Source organism: Elephas maximus, chromosome 3, assembly GCF_024166365.1.
Source record: "Elephas maximus indicus isolate mEleMax1 chromosome 3, mEleMax1 primary haplotype, whole genome shotgun sequence".
In the NCBI taxonomy this organism is placed as follows: Eukaryota; Metazoa; Chordata; class Mammalia; order Proboscidea; family Elephantidae; genus Elephas; species Elephas maximus.
Window position 1 is genome coordinate 41,100,032 of NC_064821.1, and position 20,025 is coordinate 41,120,056.

A 20,025-nucleotide genomic window follows, 5' to 3' on the forward strand; every position below is an offset into this window, starting at 1 on the left:
CCTGCTTGTCCCCCCACACCACAGCACATGCCCATCTCTTGCTCTGGTTTGTGCCCTCTCCATCAAGGTCATATTTCCTAAAAGAACCATGACTACCTTTGGGTAAAAATCCAAGGAAAATGTGCACATGGTTTGAAAAAAAAAAACAAGCAGAAGAGCAAATAATGAAAAATTCTATGCTCCACTCCCTATTCTGCACTTGCAGATAACAGCCATGTTCCACCAGACGGTGTGTGCCAGGCTTATGTCTCTTCCTTGGGGCCAATGTTGAGGCTCCAGGCCATCCAAGGGCAGTGTCCCCAGTGTCTCGGTCAAAGGGTCATCTTTCTCACCATCTGTCCATTGCTCTACAACATGTCTTGGTTTATTCTGCATCATTTTTGAACCACAGATTTCTCAGATGTTGCCTTTTGTTTTCCTGGAGTTTCTAATTGCCTTTCTTTTTTCTCACCAAGAGATGAAATGTGTGTCTTCTTTCCCTGTCCCTGAGGTCTTCCAGCCCTTTTCCCATCTACTTAGTTGCTTTTCAAAGTCATTGGTGGGCCCCTCCTGGAGCAGCTGGCAGCCCTATCTGTCCAGGCCTCTTGATGGAGACCCCTCCTTGATCAGTGGTTCTGAGGCCCTGGCTCACCCAGCTCCTCCTGCCTTGGGGCCACAGGTACCCAGTGATCCTATCCATTGAGAACCACTGCAGTGTCATCCAGCAGAAGAAGATGGCCCAGTACCTGACTGACATCCTTGGGGACAAATTGGACCTGTCGTCGGTGAGCAGCGAGGACTTCACCATGCTTCCCTCTCCAGAGATGCTTAAGGGCAAGATCCTGGTGAAGGTCAGCCACTACCCCTCCCAGGGCCAGCATCCAACTGGGCATCTGACCTGGGACCAGGACTTGGGGAAGACCCTGCTCCAGATAGGCCTGCGTGCCAATCTAGGGACCCCCACCCCTGCCAACATGCATACTGAATCATGTCCCTTCCATGCTGCTACTGTAGAGAGGTGACAAGCCCTGGTCCCTACCCCCTGCTCCACCCCCTGAGTCACCACAGGCAAACTTGAGAAAAGCCTTGCCCCTTGACAGCTGCTCATTTCGGGTGCAGGCTGCCAGTACTTCCTTCAAGGCCCCTGGGCCCTTGGGCCCTTCCCACTGTCCGCCTCCTCCCCCAGGGGAAGAAGCTCCCGGCCAACATCAGTGAGGACGCTGAGGAGGGCGAGGTGTCTGATGAGGACAGCGCTGATGAGATTGATGAGGACTGCAAGCTCCTCAATGGGGATGTGAGTGGGGGTGGGGCTGGAGTGGGGGCAGGGCCTGGATGGGGCGGAGCTGGGGTGGGGGCGGGGCTGGGTATGGGTGGGGCCAGGGCAGCCCTGGGCAAGGGGCAGGAGTCCTGCAGCCTGATGAGGGGCTCATGTTCCTGTGGTCAGTGGAAATCAAGAAGGGAGGTGGCTGGAGTGAAGAACACCAGGCCAGGAGCTGGGGGATTTCCAAAGCCAGCCAGGCTGCCGTGCATGAGCACTGGTCCTGGGGCCATGGCGGTCCCCTCCCTGCCCGCCTCCCCACACCCACTGGAGTGTGCACTCTGCATTCCCGGTGAGGCTGACCCTCAGGGTGGCGGACATATGTCTGCTTGGGGCCCCTCTCAGCTTCCATTTCTGAACGGACCCTGAGGGAACCATCCACTCAAACTCCTGTGACATCCTCTTGGCGTCCTCAGCAGTTAGGAGTAGCACGGGGCTCAGGGAACCTCCCCGGTCCCAGACAACCCCACCCACAACTGTACCAGCCAGGCTCTAACCTGGGTTCCTCTCCTCATTCCTTTCCTTTCTGGCCAACCCTGGTTCAACCCTGGCGCCACCTCTAGGCATGAACCCCAAGTCCCACACAGATGCCAGGAGGCATGTGGAGAGAGCCGCCTGTCCTGCCAGGGGGTTCCTGCGGGTGTCTCCTCTCTGCAGCTCGGCTAGCTATCCCTGCTCCCAGCGGCCACCTGGGCTGGGGGCTGCAGGTGGGGGCCGAGGACCTGTGCTAAGCTGTTGCTGACAAGGCAGCAAAGACTTTATCTCTCCCTGAGGGGCCATTGGATGGGAAAATAATTGCACAGGAGCCTTCCCCGCCTCTTGGTTAATTATTTTAGAAAGCTCTGAGGCAGTGAATTCTTCCGTGTGCATTTCTCACCAGCCAGAGAGATGGCACAGCTGCAGTCCTGATACCCACTTGGGCTACTCCAGACGGGGCTCTGGGGACACTCAGATGCCTGAGCCCAGACCCTGCCCCTGAGACATCCAAGGTCATCAAGGCCATGTGGACACTGCATGGGCCAAGGGTAGGGGGTCTTGGCCCCTGGTGCTGAATAGTCTGTCCACTGTGGCTGGCCCACTTCCCTGGGGTGATAGGGCCCCAGACCCTGCACTACTGAGTGTTTTCTGAGAGTCCAGGGCAGGATGCGGGTGCACTGACTCCTCCCCTCCCCCCGCCACCCTGAAGCCCACTGGGTCGGCACCCACAAACTGTGTTAGGTCGTAGGGGAGCATCACCCTGCAGCTGAAGGAGCCGAGAGTTAGAACCAGCAGGGCCAGGGTTTACGTCCCGGGGGCAAATCATCTGTTCTCCGTGAGCCAGCTTCTAGGATGAGTGACCTGACCCACATGCTGGTGGCCAGTGCAGTGTGGGCCTGGACGGGACTCCAGTAGCCCCAACTGACCCACTGGAGTGCCCTGCTGCTGCCGGGCTGGGGACAGACACAACAGGGCACCCTCTGGCTCCTGCAGGCCTCCACCAACCGGAAGCGTGTGGAAAACATCGCAAAGAGGAAACTGGATTCCCTCATCAAGGAGTCCAAGATCCGAGACTGTGAAGACCCCAACGACTTCTCCGTGTCCACGTTGTCCCCTGCATGGAAACTTGGGCACAGGGCTGAGGGAAAGAAGGTGAGGCTCCCAACGCCTGTTCTCTTCTCCACAGGTACAGGTTCCAGGCCTGGCCAGTGGGCTGGTGAGGGGCCTGGAGTGTGCTGTCTGTGTGCTGCACGTGTGTGCATGCATGCACCCCTGTATACACATACCAGCACACATACCTGCATGAAAATACCTGCACACACGCCCTTGAACACACACACATGCACACATACATACACACATTGACACCAAAATGCACATACCTGCAGGTACACACCTGGCTGCACACACCTACGTGCATGTACCTGCATACACACCTGAAAACATGCCTGTATACACGTCTGCACACACATCTGTGTATTCACCTGTATATATATGTTTCCACACATACCTGCGCACACATCTGCATATAAACGCCTACACTCACACACTCGCTAGTACTCATGCACACACACCTGCACACACATGCACACCTGCACAAATGCAGATATACTTGTACATACACACCTATATGTACACACAAACCTGTGCACACACACCTGCACATATACACGCATCTGCACATATACATGCACAAGTGCAAATACAGACACTGCCCATGGTGCATCACCAGGGTCCTCTTGGAGCTCAGTGATTAGGTTTGTTTTGATTTTCCATGCTGAGGGAGGACTTGAGACGTTTAACCTGTCACAGAACGAATCAGCCTGGGGCTTGGCGGCACTGTTGGTGTGGCTGTTTTCACATCCTCCGGCAGTTCTGTTGTAGTCTGACAGCCACACGCGTCCCCTCGGAGGCCTGCGGGCAGCTCCCAGCCCACACCCTCCACCCAGTCTGTCTGTGGGCAGACAGCCCTGGGTGACCGCAGCTCCTCACAGAAGGGGGTTTGCCCACAGGCTCGTTCTGGCCCCCATCTTGGGGGGGGGTCTCGTGAGTGGCAGGGAGGGGCCCAGCAGGGTCTCAGGGCCAAGCCAGTCCAGGAGCTGTCCAGTGAGGAGTGTGTGGGGCTGGCAATGGGACTGGCCACATGGGGCAGCTTCAGGCCCCTTACCCCGGGAATGCTGGAGAGGCGGAGGCCTCTAGCTCCTACCAGAGTGTTTCAAGGCCAGATAGGGCCAAGCTTGCATGCTGCCCCCCACCCACAGCAGGCCCAGCCAAGTGCAGAAGGTTGGAGCCTCCCTGCCCAGGGCCCTCCTGCCCAGTGCCACCCCTGCCCGGGGCCCCCATGCTGGGAGCCACTCACAGCCCCATGGGGCACTTATCCACATGGAGAGCGGCTGTAAGGGGTGTCAGGGCAGATACAGGGAAGCGTGTGTGTCCGGGGACCCTGACTGGGCAGTGAGGCTGAGCCTCTGGGCTGCAGCCAGCCTGGAGGGATGGCTCCTCAACAACTGGCCTGAGGAGTCAGAGGTGCTTCCCTTATGGCGGGGGCAGGTGCAGACATGGGGTGGGGCAGGTGGCGGGGGACGTTGATTGCCCTCCCCCCTCAACCTGGAGAGGGCACTCGTGGTGGGTGTGGCCGCCTCCACATTCCTGGAGAGCCCGCCATGCAGGCACTGGCTCACCCTTCCCCTTCCTGCAGCCCCTCCTGCTTTCCAAATTTTGGGGGGGGGGGCAGCAGTAGCTCCTTCCTGTGCCCCCACTGGGACCTGTATTTTTAGACGCAGTTGTTTTTGTTTCCACCCACAAGTGTGGCACCACGTTGCACAGCTGACGCTTGGGGAACTCAGCGACACTCTTTGCAGGTGGCCCCGGCAGGTCCCGTGCCGCCAGGCGCTTGCTTATTCTAGTCTTGAGATGGAGAGATGGAGCCCCGGCAGGGGCAGGGGCGAGGGGAGGGGGGACTTTGTCAGCCATGGAGCTCGCTCACGGAGGGGTGCAGACTCCAGGCAGAGGGGGCGTCAATGCAGGGGGTCCCACCACAGCCACTTGGGCCCCATGGGGGCAGGCACTGTCCTCCCCAGAGCTGACCCCTAAGGCGTGAGCCTGGGTCCTGAATGCTATCCGTCCTACAGGGGGGTCCTGTAGGGAAGGAGGAGGCACTGAGTTCAGCATGGGGGACACCTGGACACTTGGAGGCGAGGGACGGATGAGCACGAAGTGCCTCTGCAGTACAGGACAACTCCGGGAGAGCTGGTGCTGGCCAAGGCGAGGCCTCGCCCTCTGCTGGGGACCCTGTCCTGCCCAGCCCTCCCACCCTGCTGTGCCATCACAAGGGCTGAGCCCTGTCAGGAGGGAGGGGCTGTGCTCTGCCTCTGGTGGATGCTGTCTTTCTGCTGGCTGACTGACTCGCCCTCCCCTACGGGCTGTCAGCTCTCCTCTGCCCAGCTTTTGGGGGAGAATGGGCTGTGCCATTAGCAGTCCATCCTGGTCCAAGAGACTTGGGCCACAGTTGGCGGCACCTCCTCCAGGGACTTGGGCCAGTAGTGCTGCTCCCTTAATTGTGGCCCAGATTTATGGGCGCCTGTGGCTCTCAGTAGCAGCTGCAGCGTTTCAGGCAATGTTTAAGGAGAGCCGGAGCGTGTCAGCCTCCACAGGTTTCAAGCAAACGCTAGTGCGGCTTCCAGCATACTTCAGCATCGTCAGTAAATTAAGAGGAAAACGAGTTGCTGTTGCTGGGGGCTGTGGAGAAAGACATACATCTCTCAAAGCAATTGGGGACTTAATCCCGTGTGCCTTCATCACTGAGAATCCCACCACTGTGGGCTCCTGGGGGCAGTGGGAGAGCAGGGCCAGGGTGGCCAGACCTGGGGCACGGGCGTGTATTTGTCCTGGCTTCTGATGTGGGAGAAGGAGGGAGGAAGGTCTGGGCTGTATAGGCACAGTCTCCAGGCATTGGAGCAGCTGGGGCAGCTGCCGGCCACAAACAACTGACAGGCTGTCTAGCCCAGGGCCACAGCCGGCAATGTACTACGTCTTTAGATGTGTGTGGCTCGGTATCCAGTTGGGGATGCACACAGTTTTGTTGGCTGTGAAGTTGGCTCCAGCACCGTGGCTTCTTTGGTTCCTGAACGCCCGTGGTGGGCTCCTTGGGGTGCTTTGAAGTGTGGATTCTGGGGCCTGGAGAACCCTACTTGCAGGACAGACACCCATTCTTCCTGGAATAGGGTGGATAAGGCCCCCAGCTCCACACTCCTGAGGCCCTCCCAGACGATGAGAGCTGCCCAGGAGGGAGTCTTACTTACCACCTGGAGCAAGAGGTGCCGGGCCATGGGCCTGAGCAGGAGGCTGGGCTAGGAATGGTGGGGGGAGTCTGGTGCAGGGATGGTGGGGCTGCTGCTTCCCTAAACTTTGGTCGCTGGAGGCCTCTGGGGACGCTGCTGAAGCATGGAGAGTGTCCACCCCCGGGGCCTGAGGACCTCCAGCTCACCCCTCAGCCAGCCGAGAGCCAGCCTGCCAGCATCACCTTCCTGGCCCTGAGGACCCTGCTGGGGGCCAGTACCAAAGCCACATTAGGGGCTAAGTATGAACAGAGAGCCCAGAAGAGGCTGTTGGCCTGGACTCCCCAGGTGGCTGAGACTCAGGAAAGGACAATGGCTTTCACCAGGGATGGAGGGACCTCCAGCTGGCCACACCAGTGGGCGTAGCAGCCCCATGTGAGAGCAGGGTTGGGTGTGTAAAGGGGTGTGTATAGGAGTATGTGTGCAGGGGGTGCATACAGGGGTATGTGCAGGGGTGTGTGTGCAAGAGTACCTACAGGATGTGTGTACAGGGGTGTGTGCAGGGGTGTGTATAGGAGTATGTGTGCAGGGGTGTGTACAGTGCTGTGTGCTCAGGTGTGCGTGCAGGGATGCATACAGGATGTGTGCACACATGTGTGCAGGGGTGTGTGTGTAGGGATGCATACAGGGGTGCGTGCAGGGGTGCATACAGGGGTGCGTGCAGGGGTGTGTGTGCATACAGGATGCGTGCACAGGTGTATGTGCAGGAGTGTGTGTGTAGGGGCATGCAGGGGTGCATACAGGGGTGTGTACAGGGGTGTGTGTGCAGGGGTGAATACAGGCATGTGTGCAGGGGTGCATACAGGCATGTGTGCAGGGGTGCTTTCAGGGGTGTGTGTGCAGAGGTGCAGACAGGAGTGTGTGTGCAGAGGTGTGTGCCAGGGTGTTTGCAGAGGTACGTGTGAGTGAGATGAGACGTGGGCCGAGACTGGGAACATCTGCAAAAGGCTGGCAGTGGCAGGTGGCGGTGGCTGCAGGCCTCAGGGATGGAAACACGTGGCTCAGGTTCCCAGGGCTTGGGCATGAATGAGCCCCAGGCGAGTGGGTGGTTATGACCACTCTGTGGTACCTCTCGCAGCAGACAGCAGGGAGGGCCCAAGATACGTGGTTTTCAAATAGCAGGAGACAGGTGAGTCCTGCACCCACCCTGGGAGCCCTGACGGTGAGCAGAAAGCAGCATCTGGGTTTTAAACGCAGCCTATCCTTGTTCCTCCGAGTCTGCCTGTTTGCCGCCGGCTGGGCATCAGAGCACAGGTGTCCTGAGAGGGTTACATAAGCAAAGAGCTGAGGAACATTCCAGACCCACAGACTATGGGTATTATTCCCTGGAAAAACATTCAGAACTGGGAACTTAACGGGTTTAGAGAGTGCATTGTGAAAAGCTAGTGTGTGCGTGCGTCTGTGTACGCATGTGTGCATGTGAGAACACCACCATCGGTGCCTCGATGGCCCTGATTTGCGGTTGTGTTTTCACTGGGAGCTGCCCCCCTCACCCCCTCCAGTGGGCCTGGGCTCTGCTCTGGGACCCCAGCACCTCGCTCTGCTGCCCCGGTTCCTCTCAGGCCCAGCTCAATCCCTTGCTTCCAGGAAGGCCTCCTGGAGCCTCCTGGAGCCAGGCATGGCAGAAGCTCCCGGCCCCACACCAGGTTCAGGGCCAGGCTCACCTGTTGCGCTCACCCCTGCTGCTCTCTCTCTCTCTCTCTCTTTCCCTGGGGCTCAGAGCAAAGCCGAGGAGGATGTTGACTCTGGGGAGGACGCCGGAGCCAGCCGGCGGAACAGCCGGCTCCTTATAAACAGCTTCTCCAAGCGCAAGGTCTGGTGGGCTTCTGGGGCTGGGGGGCCAGAGACCATTGTTCTCCAGACTGGCGGGGTGGTGGGTCTCCATTCTCCCTGGCTGGTTCTCAGAATCCTCGCTGGTAGCATCTCAAGGGTGGCTTCAGGGGGCCAGGGTCGGGAGCTGGGGCAGGGGCTGTAGCAGAGCAGGGGCCACAGTGCCCTTTCCAGTTGCCCCCTCCTCTGGCCCAGGTTCAGGGCCCCCATAGCTGGGCTGAGTGCCTAGCAGGGACAGATGGGGTGGGACTGTGGCAGAGGACGGGCAGCCACAGCTAGGTGTGGAGGGGCTTGGGAAGCAGTGCAGCTGGGGCCCACCTCTCAACGGCCTAGTCGGAGCCCAGCGCTCCAGCAGGTCTCAATGCTTCTCTCCTTCTGCCCAGAAAAAAGGCAGCAAATTAAAGAAGGTGGCCAGCGTGGAGGAGGGGGTGGAGGACCTGGACCCCCAAGGAGGCCAGAACCGAGGGTCAGTGCCCTACTGCGGTGCCTACACGTGCACCCCGGGAGGCAGTCCCTGGAGGGGGGCACAGGGGGGCTTTGGTGGGGCAGTGGGGAAGGAAGGGGCTCCCCACCACCCTGCACCAGAGGCATCCGGAGCTGGTGAAGTCGAGGTCCAGGCAGTAGGGCAGCGGATCTGCAGTCCCAGTTCCAGTAGCTCGGAATGGTTGGTGGGGGTCCAGTCAGGAGGGTGGGCCCTGTGCTCCAGACCCTGGAGCAGAGCGCCCAGACAGAGACCCAGGCCCACTGCTGGCCGTGCAGCATGGATCTGCGGGAACCCAGGGCAGGGCTCTGTGTGGTGGCTGGGGGAGATGGGATCAGGTCTCAGTCCTTCTCTTCCCTGGGCCCCTGATCCAGCCAACACCCCCCGCTTTCCCCTCTGGGACCCCCTCTGTCCCTGGGGTCCTTCTCCCAGGACCTCCTCCTCCGCTCAGCGTTCCCTCCCAGAGTCTAGCCCCCTCAGCCAAATGCCCTCCTGAGGGGTCATGTCCACCCTTCAAATGCCCCTACATGCAAACTAGGCCAGCCCAGCCCAGCCATCCTATGTTGGTGCCTCCATGGGTGTGCAGTCGGCCTGTCAGAGCTGCCCTCTAAATCTAGGCTTCCTTGTGTCCCCGAACTCTGTCCCCTGTTATCTCTGTCCCCCATACTCTGCCCCCTGCATTCTGTCCCCCACACTCTGTCCTCCACAGTCTGTCCCCCCACACTCTGTCCTGCTTGCCTCTGTCCCCCCTTGCTTTGTACCCGCTCGCCTCTGTCCCCCCACTCTGTCCCCCATACTATGTGTCCCCTTATCTCTGTCCCCCCTCACCTCTGTTTCCTGTCACCTCTGTCCCCCCCACACTGTCCCTAGTCACCTCTGTCGCCCATCACTTCGGTCTCCTCTGCCTCCCCCATCCTCCATCCCCTCCACTCTCACACCCCCATCCCTGCTAACAGCTCCCTATCCTTTCCATCATCACACCCGGCTCCTCCCCACTTCCTCCTGGCTCTGTCCTCAGTGCACACCTGGAGCCTCGACCTCTCACCCCAACAGCCTCTTTCTGTCTCAGGCTCTCCTCTGCTCAGGACCTCCCGGAAGGCCCCATTTCTCCTGGAGGACCTCCTAGCCCAACCCCCCTGGCCACATCTTGCTGCTCTGTGCTCCTCTTACACCCCTGAGCCTGGGCACCTGCTGTCTCTGCAGGTCTGAGCCCAGGAGTGTGGCCATCCCAGCCGCCTGGCCCCGCTGTCTCTGCAGCACTCAGCACTGGTCACACACCCCTTTGATGGGCGCACACCTCCTGGCCCCCACGTGACCTCAGGCTCCTGACACCCCTCCCACCCCACAGGGTGACCCGGCAGAAGAAGACTATGAAGCTGTCACGGGCCCTGTCGGACCTGGTGAAGTACACCAAGTCGGTGGGAACACATGATGTGGAGACCGAGGGTGAGCGGGGCCGGGCGTGGGGCCTGGCCAGCCCTGATCCCAAGGCACAGTGGGGAGGCCCTCCCTCTACCCCAGGTGGCCCCTGACCTCAGAGTGCATGTCAGAGAGGGATGCCCTGAGCCAGGTACACACCAGAGAGTCCTGAGCCCTGCTGGCCCTGACCTCAGGGTACATGGTTGTAGGGAACACCATGACCTTAGGGTGCATGTCAGGGAGGGATGCCCTGATGTCAGGTGCACACTGGGGAGCCCCGAGCCTGGTGGACTGCCCTCTGATGCCTGCCGGTCTGCATCTGCCAGTGGCATCCAGCTGGCAGGTGTCGTCGTTCAGCGAGACCAAGGCACACCAGATCCTGCAGCAGAAGCCGGCGCAATACCTGAGCTTCAACCAGCACCAGCTCTCCCGCATCTACCCTTCGTCCTACCGCGTCGACTCCAGCAACTACAACCCGCAGCCCTTCTGGAACGCCGGCTGCCAAATGGGTGGGTGCCCATGGGCAGCATGCTGGGAGGCATCGAGGAGCCCCCAGGGGAGCCTCTGTGCCATCCCACCAACCCTGTGTATTGGCGCTGGGCTGGGTCCTCAGAGACACGGGTCTGCCTGTACATACCTGGGGTCTGGGGTCTGCAGGGGCTGGCTGTGCAGGGCTCCAGGGGCGCCCCACTAGGAACCGGGAGCCAGGGGTTGGGCCTTATGTGGCCCTGAGGGCCCCCATCACACCCGGTGGTGGGAGTGGGGTGGGGTGGCAGGTGCACCCAGCAGCCAGGCAGGCCAGTGTGACTGGCAACCCCCACCCTGCCCCACAGTGGCCCTGAACTACCAGTCGGAGGGACGCATGCTGCAGCTGAACCGTGCCAAGTTCAGCGCCAATGGCAACTGTGGCTACGTGCTCAAGCCCCCATGCATGTGCAAGGGTGAGGTGCCTGGGAGTGTGAGTTGAAAGGGAACCTGCACCAGGTAGTAACTGGGGACAGTGGCTTCAGCAGGGCCTCCTGGTGGGGGACCTGTGGGGTATAGCTCCCAGGATGCTGGGGCTGGAGTCACCTGCCCTGCTGGGGGCAGGGGCTGCATGAAGGACCCCCACTCAGCTAGGAATTTGGAGGCGGTGAATTAGAGAACCCCTCACCTGGGCTCCCAGCATGAGGTTTATTAGCAGGTGCAGGCAGGATTTGTCAGGTGGCACGGTGCCAACTCCACCGTACCCCAGGCCTGTCTCCCACCCACAGCCTGCTTTGGTCTGTAGGAGCTGTAGACCAAGGTGCTCTTGAGGCTAGCCTCTGGGCTGGGCATTTTAAGGAGCTCCCCCTTTCCTCTTCCCTCCCCACTTCTTCCTCACGCCACCCCCCTACCCACCCCCCACCCATCCTCTCCTCTCAGATGCTTCAATTTCTCCCTGACATGCTGAAAAGAACTTATGGATTTTTTCCCATTTTAATCCTAATCTTTCCCCCCACACCCCCTCTTTGTTTGTATTTGACTGTTTTTTAGCTGCACTTACCTCCCACCAAGTTTTCAGCCTTCACAGCCCCTGGCGTACTGCCAGAGAGCCCACCTCTGGGCTCCCAGGGCCTGGACCCCCTCCTCTCCAGGGTTCCCTGCCCCACGAGAGCTCCCAGGGCCCAGCCCCTACACCACCAGGGTCCCCCACCCCACCAGGACTCCAAGGGCCCAGCCCCCATCCAGAGGCAGCATGACCTTGTACAGGTCCCTGAGCTCACCTGTAGGATGGGGGGTGGGAGTCCCATATTGTGTTCCAGGTCTCGGTCTCAGAGCCACCTGCCAGTCTCGATCCCCAAAGCGCCCCCCCCCAGACGCGTTGTGATATTGCCTCCCCTCCTTTGCCTGGGCCTCAAGGTCCCATCTGTAAAATGGGGGAAAGAGGGATTTGACTGTTTGCAGCCTGGTGCCTGCCCAGGATCTGTGGGGCCTCAGGGAGGGCCATGGCTGCTCAGCCTCCCACCCCGGCCCCCAGGCATCTTCAACCCCAACTCTGAGGACCCGCTGCCTGGGCAACTCAAGAAGCAGCTGGTACTGCGTATCATCAGCGGGCAGCAGCTCCCCAAGCCTCGGGACTCGATGCTAGGGGACCGTGGGGAGGTAGGGGGGCTGCAGGGAAATAGGGGGGTTCTGGGGAGGTAGGGGGCCGTGGGACTCCATGCTGGGGCGCCTCGGGGAGGTGGAAGGGTGCAGGGAGATAGGGGGCTGTGGGACTCCATGCTGGGGCTCCGCGGGGAGGTGGAGTGGTGCAGGAAGTTAGGAGGGGGCCACAGGGGCAGCAGAGCTGAGCTGGGCCGGGCGGCGGGAGGGCAGAGACTAGAAGGGCAGGAGCCTGGTGCCTGGGCCAAAGGTGCCACCTGTACCTCTGGGGCCCCCAGATCATTGACCCCTTTGTGGAGGTGGAGATCATCGGGCTCCCTGTGGACTGTAACAAGGAGCAGACCCGTGTGGTGGATGACAATGGTGAGACACAGGGCAGTGGGGCAAGGGGACAGTAAGGCCTCCGTATACCTGTGCCTCAGATACCCCATCCCAGCTCCTGGCCATCTCCCTGCATTCAGGGACTACATCCCGGGCCACTATCAGCAGACACTGTCTCCCTGGATGCAAGTAGCATTGATGGCCCCAACTCCCAGGTGGCCAGCCCAAGGCTGGCACTTCGGTGGGCAGGGCCTGGCTGCGGGTGGCTGGACCCTAGGCAGGGAAGGAAGGTGACAACCCCCTGGTGGCCTCTAGGATTCAACCCCATGTGGGAGGAGACGCTGGTGTTCCTGGTGCACATGCCCGAGATGGCGCTGGTCCGCTTCCTCGTGTGGGATCATGACCCTATTGGGCGGGACTTCATTGGCCAGAGGACACTGGCCTTCAGCAGCATGATGCCAGGTGGATGGGTGGGGCCTGGTCATTCCACAGGGACACAGAGGGGGCTTGGGGAGGAGAGCAAGGGAGGCCCGGGGACTCCATCCACCTAGGGGAGGGAAACACCTCATCCCTGAGGCTGGTGCAACCCCAGTGGGCTTCCTGGAGGAGGTGGAGCTAGGGGTCAGGCGGAGGCCCCAGACTGGGCTTGTCGGTGTCCTTAGGGACCTGTAAGTGGGAAGTGTGAGTGATCAGGGGCAGGTGGGAGCTGGTGACTGCTGTTGCAGGCTATCGGCATGTGTACCTGGAGGGCATGGAGCAGGCCTCCATCTTTGTCCACGTGGCCATCAGTGACGTCAGTGGTAAGGTGAGTGCTGCCTGTCGGGCCACCTTTGCCATCAGGAAAGGGCAGAACCAGCCCCAGCCCAGCAGCGTGTCCTGCTGCCCCAGGGCCAGCCCCTGATCCACTGGGCAGTGAGCCCTGTAGTTACCCCCCAAGGCCTCTTTCTCCACCGTTAAGACAGGGTGGTGGGAGGCTGCCTGGCCCTAAGTCCACCAGGGTGGACTTCCGTGTCCCCACACTCACTGTGGGGCCCAGCTCCCTGCCTTGGCATGCCCAGGGCCTGGTCATTAGCTCTTATCCTGCCCCCACCCTGTGGTGACTCCTCTAGGCCCTTCCGGCCCCACCCAGGTCAGGGTGCCATGTTCCTCTGGGCACCGGCCAGCCAGTTTCCCCTTCTTTCCCCAAGACTCCTCCTCTCCCTGCCCCTTCCTGCCCAGGGCAGTCCTCCTACTCTACAGGCCTGTCCCCCTGCCTGGGCCGGCAGAGGGCAGGTGCAGCTGTTTGGGCACAGCTCAGGCTCAGCCCCTGGGGCCGCCAGGCACAGCAGCCACTCTGGGTCCCAGCACTGACCGTCTCTCTTGCTGCTCCATGAGGCCAGAGGTGCCGGCCGGAGCCGGGGCTCGCCATCTGTCCGTCTGTCCATCCGTCCATCCGTCCGTTCGTCCGTCGTGTCTGCCTGCCCACGGGCGCTGGGCCCCAGCGGCCACACTGCACCTCACCTGCCTTCGCTCTGTCTCTTTGGTCTTGCAGTGGGTCTCTATGTGCAAAGTCCACCTTTAGAAGCGCAGCCCTGTTAGGAGCCTCCAAGGTACCCTGCGGGGACATTGCCACCCACCCCACCCCACCCCCGCATGCTCAGACCGAAGCCCCTCATTAGCATCTGCCACTTGGTAGCATTTTGGAAACTCTGCTCGTGTGACATGGGTGATGCCGTGGCTCCTGGGCTCCGCGGGCCATCCTCAGCCAGAGCAGCATTTACAAAGCAGACCCAGGACTTCAGCAGGGCCCTGGGGTTGCCCTCTGTCCGCTCCTCCCCCCACTGCCCTGCCCTCTCCCCTGTGCCCACCTGCAGCCTGCTCTGGCCCCTCCCCTCCTCTCCCCACTGCCTGTATCCTCCCCCCCTGCAAACCCTCCCCCTCCCCCTCTGGAAACCCTCCTCCTCTGCAAGCCCTCTCCCTACCTCCCCTCCCCTTGTCTTCCCCTCCTTCCTGCTCCCCTTCCCTCTCTATGCTTGTATTTCCCTCCCTTTCTCTCGCCCCATATTCCCCTTCGCCTGTACCCACTCTCAGCCTGTGACCCTCCCGCTGCATCCTCCTCCCTCTCCCTCCACTTGTCTCTGTGCCCCCCATATCCCCTTCCTCTGTGTCCGCCTTCCTGTCTCTGCTCCCCCACTGTATCCTCCCCCTCTGATTTTGTCGTTTCTCTGTCCCCCCATCTGTGTCTGGGGTGGGAAGGTCCCGGGACCGGGAGCTCCAAGCCTGAATTCTGGATCTTCTTCTAAATGACTTTGGCCGTCTCTGACCAAATTGCACTGGATTTGGGATCTTGAATCGGGATGCTGATTCAAGTGCTGCCACACGAACACCTGTGCCTAGAGTGCCAATGGGGGTGACCTCCCGCCAGGCCACAGAACTGCTCCGTGCACGAGCCCGAGGGTCACCAGGGAGAAGAGGGGCGGGGGTGGGGGAGTCTGGGGTGGCAGAGTTTCTGGGGGCACGGCGTGTCTGGCATGCAAGGATTCCTGACCTGTGCAAACCTGGGACATGGCTGCCAGGCCCTCTCAGCAGTGACTGGGCCCACCTGACCAGGGCCCCAGGCCAGCTGTCCAGGAGGGCTGCGTGGCTGGAACTGGCATCTGAGAGGCAGGAGCCTGAGCCCTGAGCTCACAGTGGGGTCCCTGAGGACCCGCTGGAGTTCGGGGGGCTCTGAACAGGCCATGGGCTCTGCCTCCCAGGCCTGGCAGGAATGTGCCTCCAAGAACAGGCCGCCTGCCTCAGTCTTCTGTGACTGCTCCAGGCTGCCAGCGCCCAAGGGCAGGAGCTAGGCCAGCCAGGCAGCTCTTGGGGTCCTCACTCTAATGTCTTTCTCTCCACACCAGCACCCCTGGCAGAGCTGGGGGCTGTGAGCCTCGAGGGGTACAGCGCGCGGTGGGTGCTGGGTCTCAGGTTCCAAGTTTCTGCTTCCCCACCCCCCCTTAAGGCCCCACCTGCTGCACACCTGGGGACCTGCCTCTACCCCAGCTAGCCTGGCTTGGCCCAGGCAGTCACTGTCCAGAATTGTCCATGGCTCCTCCTGCCCACACTCGCCAGTGCCAAGGGTGGGTAGTCCCCAGCCACCACCGATGCTGGGCCCTTTCTCTTGCAGGTCAAACAGGCTCTGGGCCTAAAAGGCCTGTTCCTCCGCGCCCCAAAGCCCGGCTCACTGGACAGTCATGCTGCTGGGCGGCTGCTGCCCCGGCCCTCCGTTAGCCAGAGGCTCCTGCGGCGCACGGCCAGCGCCCCCACCAAGAGCCACAAGCCGGGCCGGAAGGGCTTCCCAGAGCTGGTGGTTGGCACGCAGGACGCGGGCTCTGAGGGGGCAGCTGACGACGTGGTGCCCCCCAGCCCCAGCCCCACCTCAGGAGCCCTACTGCATGAGGGGCCCAGCAATGCCAGCCCCCGAGGTAAGGTGCTGGCACCTACAGTGGCTGCAGCAGCGAGGAGCCCAGCCCCAGTTCCATCCCAGTGTGTTCCTGAGGGCACTGGGCCTGCAGGCATGGCCGCCACGTGCATGAAGTGTGTGGTGGCCTCATGTGCTGGTGTGGATGCTGAGGGCCTGCTCAGGGAGCGGCCACCCAGCCCCGGGCCCATGAGCGCCCACTTGCCCATCAGCCAGCAGCCCCAGGCCCGGCCAGATGCCCTGGGGGACCCCCGTGGCAGCCTGGGCTCCCGAGCCACTGCGGCCAAGTCAGGAAAAAGCAGAGAGGCCTCCGAGGGCCGCGGAGCCCGGCGGCAGCGGCCGGGCGGTGGTGGCTCCGTGTCCTCGGACTCCAGCAGCCCCGACAGCTGTGGTAGCCCTGAGGGGCCCCCCTGCTGGCCTGGGGGTGCCCGCAGGCCCCCGGGGGCCCTACAGCGGGAGATGAACGCCCTGTTTGTTCAAAAACTGGACGAAATTAGGAGTAAATCCCCCATGTTCTCAGCTGGTAAGGCCGGCCCCACTGGGCCTTCCCCTGCGTCCCTACTCTTGGCATGGCCTGCCTGGCTCCGCCGCCATCATATCCCTCCACCCTTGGCCCACCATTCGCTTTCATTTCACTGTGCTCCATCAGCTTGTCTCTCCCGCCCCCTCAGCTCTGGCCCTCCCTTCTGACCCTCCCATTTGACCCGAGGGGCCCTGGTGCTCTTGGAGCCCGGAGGTGGGGGGTGGGGGCCTGGGCAGCATGGCTGTGCCTCCCATCCCTGATAAGGTGGGCCCAGGCAAGGGCCTGTGGGCAGCGTTTGCTGAGGGCCACATCCAGCCCAGTGCACACCAGCTGTCCCAGCCGGGCCCTCATCACAGGGGCCTATAAGGAGACTGGGGGGCTCAGATGCTCCTGACACCCTTCCTGGACCTTGGTTGCCTTCTGTCCCCCACTCCCCAGCTGCTGGCCCAGTCACTCCCCAAGTCTGACGTGTCAAGGGCCAGCCCTAACCCCCCCACCGGTGGTCCAGGGCCCTCCAGATAGCGCTGAGAGTGCTAATGGAGTAGATTCCACGTGGCTTGGCATGGGCTCACTCTTGGCCCAACATGCACTGAGCGCCTGACCCAGAGGCCCTTCCAGGCAGGTCCTACAGCGCTGCCTGCAGTCCTGAGTGCTGCAGGCCCACAGCAGGGCGAGGTCACACAGGCTCTGAGCCGCTGGAGAGCCAGTCTGTGGGCAGGGAAAGCTGGCCCTCCCTTCCTCCCTCCTTCGAGCTCCCGTCCTGCACCTGCTCGGGCTTGCTGTCAGTTTGTCGGTCTGCCAGCCACCTCACCCCCGCCCCCTCTGATCATCCATCTTCTCCTTTCTGTCCCTGCCCCCATGCTGCCTCCATAGTTAGGAACTGATGGCGGCGGCCGAGCACCAGGTAACAGGCTGGCAGCCCTGTGTGCCGTGTGCGTGCCCTGCCCTGAAGACCCACGGGTCAGCACCAGGCTGTGGCCTTGTGGCCTGCCTGCTTCCCCAGCTCCAGAGGGTGGCCGGGGAGAGGGGCATGCTGGGCACCCATGTGTACAGATGGAGGGCCTGGCCATTGAGGGCCCCAGGGTCCTGGTCCATTGTCACATGGCATGGGAGCCTGGGGCACCTACTGATACCCCTCTCTCTCTCCCCAGACACCCGCCCCCTGTCCATGCAGAGGTCTGTCTCCTCCCTGTGTGGCCTGGAGACCATTGCTGAGGAGCCGGCACCCGGTCCCCAACTGCTACCGCGGGCTGCCCCTGCCAGCCCCTCCCCGGAAGGGCCCCAGCACTTCGAAGGACCCAGTGCCAAGGCAGCAGGCCCCCCAGGGGCAGCCCCAGGAGGTTCTGAGCCCCCTCAGCTCATGACTGGTAGCCACAGGGACAATGAGGCACCCCCTGACAGCAGGCAGTGGCCTTGCCACGACGAGAGCCCTGGGGGGCTAGCTGAGGGGGCCGCTGGCAGCCAGGTGGGCTGCAGGGGCCAGCCCCAGGCTCCGGGCCAGCTGCACCTGGTCAGAAACGCCAAGAGTGAGGGGCAGGTGCTTGCAGAGCCCCTGGCTGGGCGGCGGCTCCTGGCTGGGCCCTCCCCAACCCCCGCCGTGTACTCAGACGCCACAAGCGGTGACCGGCTGTGGCAGCGTCTGGAGCCCAGCAGCCACCGTGACAGCCTGTCCTCATCCTCCAGCATGTCATCCAGTGACACCGTCATCGACCTCTCCTTGCCCAGCCTGGGCCTGGGCCGCAGCCGAGAGAGCCTGGCCGGAGCCCCATCCAGCCGTTTGCCCCCTCGGCCCTGCTCCACCTGCCCAGGCCTGCCCCCGGTGACCAAGAGCAAGTCCAACCCCAACTTGCGGGTCACAGGCCAGCTGCCCCCTGTGTCTGATGAGCTGCAGCCCCGGCCCCTGGCCCCTCGGCTGCACAGGTACCCAGCTGGTTCCCGCCTCCGGCCACCCTGGGGCCGTCTCTCCCTGGTGGGCCTCCAGGACTGCCCTGCAGCTGCCAAGTCCAAGAGTTTGGGGGACCTGACTGCCGACGACTTTGCCCCCAGCTTTGAGAGCAGGCCCCGAATCCCAGGCCGAGGCCTGGGCCCCCAGGGCGAGCCACAGCTGGACGCCCTGACAGAGCAGCTGCGCTGGCTCACAGGCTTCCAGCAAGCAGGGGACATCACCTCGCCCACCAGCCTGGGCCTGGCCGGGGAGGGAGTAGCGGTGGCAGGGGTACCTGGCTTCCTGCGGCGCTCCTCCTCCCGAAGCCAGAGCCGGGTGCGCGCCATCGCCAGCCGTGCCCGCCAGGCCCAGGAGCGGCAGCAGCGGCTACAGGGCCTGGGTGCACCAGGACCCCCCGAGGAGGAGCGTGGCACCCCCGAAGGTGCCTGCTCTATGGGTCATGAGGGCTGTGTGGATGTGCCTGCCTCCACCAAGGGAGCCCCCGGCCAGGAGTTCGGGGCCTCTGCCAGCCCCCTCTTGCTCAGACTCTGACCACTGCCCCAGCCTGCCTGTACCCTCCAGGCCTGAGTGGGGAGCCTTCGTGTTTGCTCAGGAAATAGGGCATCTGTCACAGGTCCCCAGAGCTGGCCTGTATGCTGAGTGCACCAGTGGCTGGCTATGCCCGGGTGACCGTGCTGGCTGGGGCTGTGGCCCTCTGCCCTGGTTGCTGCTCAGTGCCCTCCACTCCCAGGGGAGGAAGAGGCTGAGGTCGTCACTCCATTTTAAGATATATACAGAGAGGTATTTAAATTTTTACAGACAAAACTTGTACAACACTGAAATTATACCGAAGTCCTTTTCCATTTTTTTACCTGGGCTTTTAGCCCACGGGTGTGAGCGTGTGCCACAGTGTTGGGGAGTCATGCCCCCAAGTGGTCTTCCTCCCAGGGTGCAGGCCACGTGCCCAGAGCTGCTCAGACTGCCGGCATCCCGCCTGACTCGGCGTTTGGCCTGTTCTGACCCCCGTCCTCCATATCGGGACGTTTTAAGGACTGCGTAAACTCTGGAACATGACTCCAATAAATGCATTCTCACTTGGCGAGGCTGGCGCAGCCCCTCACTCACTCCTGCTCCTGCTGCTGGGCAAGGTCAGTATTGGCCGACCGGCTCATGGGGCAAGGGGAACCCCACATACAACCTCCACCAGGTGTGTGACGTGATTCTAGTCCCCTCCCATTCCTCAAAGGGCAGTCTTGACCCAAGGCAGGGCCCCCAGGCCAAAGGCACCCTGGGTGAGGCTGCAGAAAGCAGGGTGTGCTGGAGCCCCCAACCCCGTGGTCACGATCCAGGAGCTGTTCTCCCCCGGTATGCTGAGGCTGAGAAACTGGACAGCTTTGGAGGGGCTGGGGGCCAGAGCAACCAGGGCTGGGGCACATGGGGCTGGAGCACCTAGTTCAGCAGCCAGCTCCCTCCCTGGACAGGGCGGAGGGGGGGTGCAGTCCTTGAGGGCAGGGCAGGCACGGGTAGAGGGGAGACTCTGCATTGGCGAGCATGCGGTGAGAGCCCAAGGTCAGAGTGCTCCCTCCCCATGGGGCCCTGCACGCTCTCGGGTGGGGCAATGCTCAACCCCACCCCAGCCCAGGCATCTCCCCCAGCCCCCCATGGCAACTGGCAGGGCCCCCTTCTGTGCCTCACAGCCAAGGGGACCGTTTGTCCTCCACAGGGGGTCGGGGCCGCAGGATTGGCCCCTGGGGGTGAGCTCAGGAGCAGAGGGCAGCCTGGGGCTGAAAATGGTCAGGGATACCTCCCAGACAAGGATACATGGGGCTGAGCTCCCCAGGGGTGCAGGCTAG

General features: G+C 62.1%; 1 protein-coding gene across 4 annotated transcripts in view; it reads left to right on the forward strand.

Moving 5' to 3' along the window:
- PLCH2 (phospholipase C eta 2) overlaps positions 1 to 19,267 on the forward strand; it is a 31,684-nt gene extending 12,417 nt beyond the window's left edge. For all 4 annotated transcript variants that reach the window (XM_049877663.1, XM_049877661.1, XM_049877662.1 and 1 more), the window contains 14 exons: positions 659 to 830; positions 1,166 to 1,273; positions 2,768 to 2,926; positions 7,832 to 7,924; positions 8,325 to 8,407; positions 9,771 to 9,868; positions 10,168 to 10,350; positions 10,675 to 10,782; positions 11,841 to 11,965; positions 12,244 to 12,328; positions 12,602 to 12,748; positions 13,012 to 13,091; positions 15,432 to 15,729; positions 17,400 to 19,267. In XM_049877663.1, coding sequence (XP_049733620.1) covers positions 659 to 830; positions 1,166 to 1,273; positions 2,768 to 2,926; positions 7,832 to 7,924; positions 8,325 to 8,407; positions 9,771 to 9,868; positions 10,168 to 10,350; positions 10,675 to 10,782; positions 11,841 to 11,965; positions 12,244 to 12,328; positions 12,602 to 12,748; positions 13,012 to 13,091; positions 15,432 to 15,729; positions 17,400 to 18,724 — 3,064 coding nt within the window. In that variant the 3' untranslated portion in view covers positions 18,725 to 19,267. The remainder of the gene's footprint in view (positions 1 to 658; positions 831 to 1,165; positions 1,274 to 2,767; positions 2,927 to 7,831; positions 7,925 to 8,324; positions 8,408 to 9,770; positions 9,869 to 10,167; positions 10,351 to 10,674; positions 10,783 to 11,840; positions 11,966 to 12,243; positions 12,329 to 12,601; positions 12,749 to 13,011; positions 13,092 to 15,431; positions 15,730 to 17,399) is intronic.
- Positions 19,268 to 20,025: the final 758 nt, after the last annotated feature.